The sequence below is a fragment of the Octopus bimaculoides genome, chromosome 19, assembly GCF_001194135.2.
Source record: "Octopus bimaculoides isolate UCB-OBI-ISO-001 chromosome 19, ASM119413v2, whole genome shotgun sequence".
NCBI lineage: Eukaryota > Metazoa > Mollusca > Cephalopoda > Octopoda > Octopodidae > Octopus > Octopus bimaculoides.
In genome coordinates, this window is record NC_068999.1 from 45,266,786 (window position 1) to 45,270,272 (window position 3,487).

At 38.0% G+C, this 3,487-nt stretch overlaps 1 protein-coding gene across 1 annotated transcript in view; it reads right to left on the reverse strand.

Annotated features, from left to right (window-relative positions):
- The window catches only part of LOC106881077 (intraflagellar transport protein 80 homolog), a 295,274-nt gene that overhangs the window by 260,457 nt on the left and 31,330 nt on the right, over positions 1-3,487 (reverse strand). The window contains exon 6 of the mRNA XM_052974707.1: positions 2,233-2,370. Coding sequence (XP_052830667.1) covers positions 2,233-2,370 — 138 coding nt within the window. The remainder of the gene's footprint in view (positions 1-2,232; positions 2,371-3,487) is intronic.

Here is a 3,487-nt window from a genome sequence, read left to right on the forward strand (position 1 = left end):
GAGGCTATAATAGAAGACACTTGTCCAAGGTGCCACGCAGTAGGACTGAACCCGGAACCATGTGGTTGGTAAGCAAGCTACTTACCACACAACCACTCCTAGGGCTATAGTAGGGGACAACTGCCTGAGTTGCCGTGCAGTGGGACTGAAACCAAAACCATGTGATTGAGACACAAACACCTTCATCATACTGCCATGCATGCATCTACATCGTAACTATAATAACATTTGTTAACTGCGTGTAAGTCTGTAAGCTTATCCATCCACCATCCAAGATCCTAATAATGAAAACAATGGACACAAAGGTCAACATTTTCTGTTCTGAGAAATAAGCAATGTCAGAGGCACACTTGAGTGAAAGCAACAACAGCCACATGACACACGGCGACAGCCTGATGTATGGCAACTGGCCAAACACTCTACAAATAATCATGCCTCTTTCCCACAACCTCTTATGTGAACATCATTCGAGCTTTGTCCTTAATGCAGAATCTCTCTCTCTCTCTCTCTCTTTCTCTTGCGATAACCTCTTCAACTTTTAAATACTTGTATTGATTGAAAGAACTAAGTATTATTCTCGGCTCTCATTACAACGTGGCCATCATCTCCTACAGTTCTAACATCAATCATATTAAACAGAAGATTTCACTGGAATTGTAATCAGATTTCAGTCAAGACACAAATAGATTTAATTCAACAGAGTGCCAACAATTCTATTCGGCCATGTTCCAATTCTGTATATCATTGAGAACCCTTCTTCTGGAGAGAATTAAAGAGAAATATCTTAAAAATTACTCTACTTAACTCAAATCTCTATCCTGTAACAGTCTCTACTAATACACTCCAATTAAACAACCAAAGCTAATATTGTGAGGCTTTTAAAAGGAAGCAATGGCTGGCCAAATACACTCAAAATAACAAGACACTACATCTTGCTTTTATTGTTTATCCCAAGGTCAGCCCTGATCGAGTAGATGTATGATCGTAGATGCAACAGCTGTGAGCATCCGGTCATTATCATTATTCTCATTCAATGTCCATCATTAAAGGAGGATGTGAGTTGAAAAAAAAAAGTGGAGTGAGAAAAGATGTATTTGTTTTGGGCACCACAGCCATGCTCACCAACAGAAATAAAAAGCACCCCTGGGCTGACCAGCATTAAATAAACTGTGATGGTCAAAGCCCTTGCCATCTCAACAGGTGTCACACAAGGTGGATCTGGTAGCATGAACGAGTGCACTCAGTGGTGTGCCAGAGTGCCACTATGTGCACTGGTGTTATAAGGAGGACAGCAGCTCCCTGGCCACAAAAGAAATGCAAGACAAACCCATAAGAGACCAATGCACTGCTGGCAGTGACGATCTGGAACTATATTGTCCACTATGTCATTCTCCTTAAGACAGATGAGTTTGATATGAGGTACTTGGCAGCTATTTCTAGTAAATGAAGCAACCATGATGAAGCAGCCTCACTGACCCATCTCTTCATTGTTGTTATTTATTTATCTTTCATGATAAATCTCACCTGTAAAATGGAATGGATCTGTGAAGCCTGCAATGGCAAGTAAGGAATTTCAGTCAAAAGCTGCAGTGCCAAGTCGGTCCTGTTTGTTTACCTGCAGCAATTTATATATAAATGCACTAAAGCTAAAAGAAGATGAAACAACTGTTAGCCTTACATCAAATCTACATTCTGGTCAAACTGTCCAACCCATGCCAGTATGGACAACGGACATTAAACGATGATGATGACGATGATGATGATCATGATCATAATCATGATGATGATGGTGACAATGATGATGATAATGATGATGATGATGATGAAAATGTGATGGGAGAAACACAAAGACACACACAAACACATATGGGGTTCTACACACACACACACACACACACACACACACAGACTTTTCATTCACAAGGGCATTGGTCAGCTTGAGGTTACAGAAGACAACATTTGCCCAAGGAGCCACGCAATGGGACTGAACCCAACATGTATGCTTTGAAAGCAAACTTCTTAACCACACAGCCATGCCTGCAATGAAATTTGTAATATTTTAAATAAAACTGTAATATTTGATATTAAGGGGTGGGGAGTTTTCTCGTGGGATTTTTAGTAAAAGAACTGTTTGCAGCTATTTACAACAAGTAAGAGTAATTAATTCACTGCAATTGAAGTGTTAATGGCATCGTTAATTCTGTATTTGAAGCAAGTAATAAAAGACTTTACCCCGCTGCGATCACAGAGTCGAAGACTGCTGAAGGAGCCAACAACAAACAGTTCTCCACTAGGATTCCAGGCCAAAGAAGTTATCGGATAGTCGTAGGCGGAACTGGAATACATCGGAACTCCATAGGAATTCCAAATCTGGAAAACAAAATGAGGAAATTTAACAATTAAAAATGATGGAAATAAAACAGTAATTCAAAGAAAATGTTTTCTAAAAAAATTTCTTTGTTGTTACATTTAGCCATTGTTATTCAGAGGAAGAAAATAAAGACAAATTACAAAATTATTGTAGATTTTTCTTTTTTACATATAATTTTTTTCCAGGTGTGATGGCAAGTTTTTCAATTATTTTATCAAATACTAAAAATTTGGCAGTGTACCTTCAAAAAATTGGATTCACTGACCATTCAGGGTTTTCATTTAATTTTTAATCAATTCCAACTTCAGAGTTCTCTCCCACGACTTTCTTGACAAGAATTTTCATTAAAGACTCTGAGTTTTTGTGGAGAGGGCTTTATGCCATTATGGTCATAATTTCAACTGATTAGAAAATACCTTTATTTAACTATATCAAGCATAAATAACCAATGCTTAAGAATTTAAGCATCTCTGTGCCTAACAGAACATTATTATCTTAGGTAAGAATATGCAGGTCCCTACATTTGACACTAGCCTAGAACTATATAGACACATACATACATACATACAGACAGACAGACAGACAGATAGACAGACAGACAGACAGATAACAAGCACCCTTTCAGAGTTCCATACACTGTCTATGACTGCGAGACTTTGGTTTTGACTCCGTGACCAGGCAGTGCATTGCGTTCTTGAATAAAACACTTCATCTCATGTCACTCTGCAACCACTTTGACATCTGACCTGTGGCACACCGTGGGCCCAGTGCAGGTCATGTTGATTTGATGGAGGATGTGAGCTAATGTGAGGCACGAGCATTTGATCACTATAAACAAATCATCAGTGCAGGTTATGCAGCATAATATTGCAGAGCCATCTTTCTTGGACTCAAGAGACTACCAAGAAGACGGTCTATGGCAAGCATTTAAATCTCTATGACCTACTGCAAGAATTATTTTTACAATTAATTAATGTAATTGAAGCAAAATAACCAGAAATTACCATTGTGGGAACACACAACAATAAACATGTCAAAAAATTAATTCAATTTTTTTTTTATTTTTGGTTTTGTTTAATTAAGCATTTTCAAGAACAAGTAGAAATCTGTAAGTTT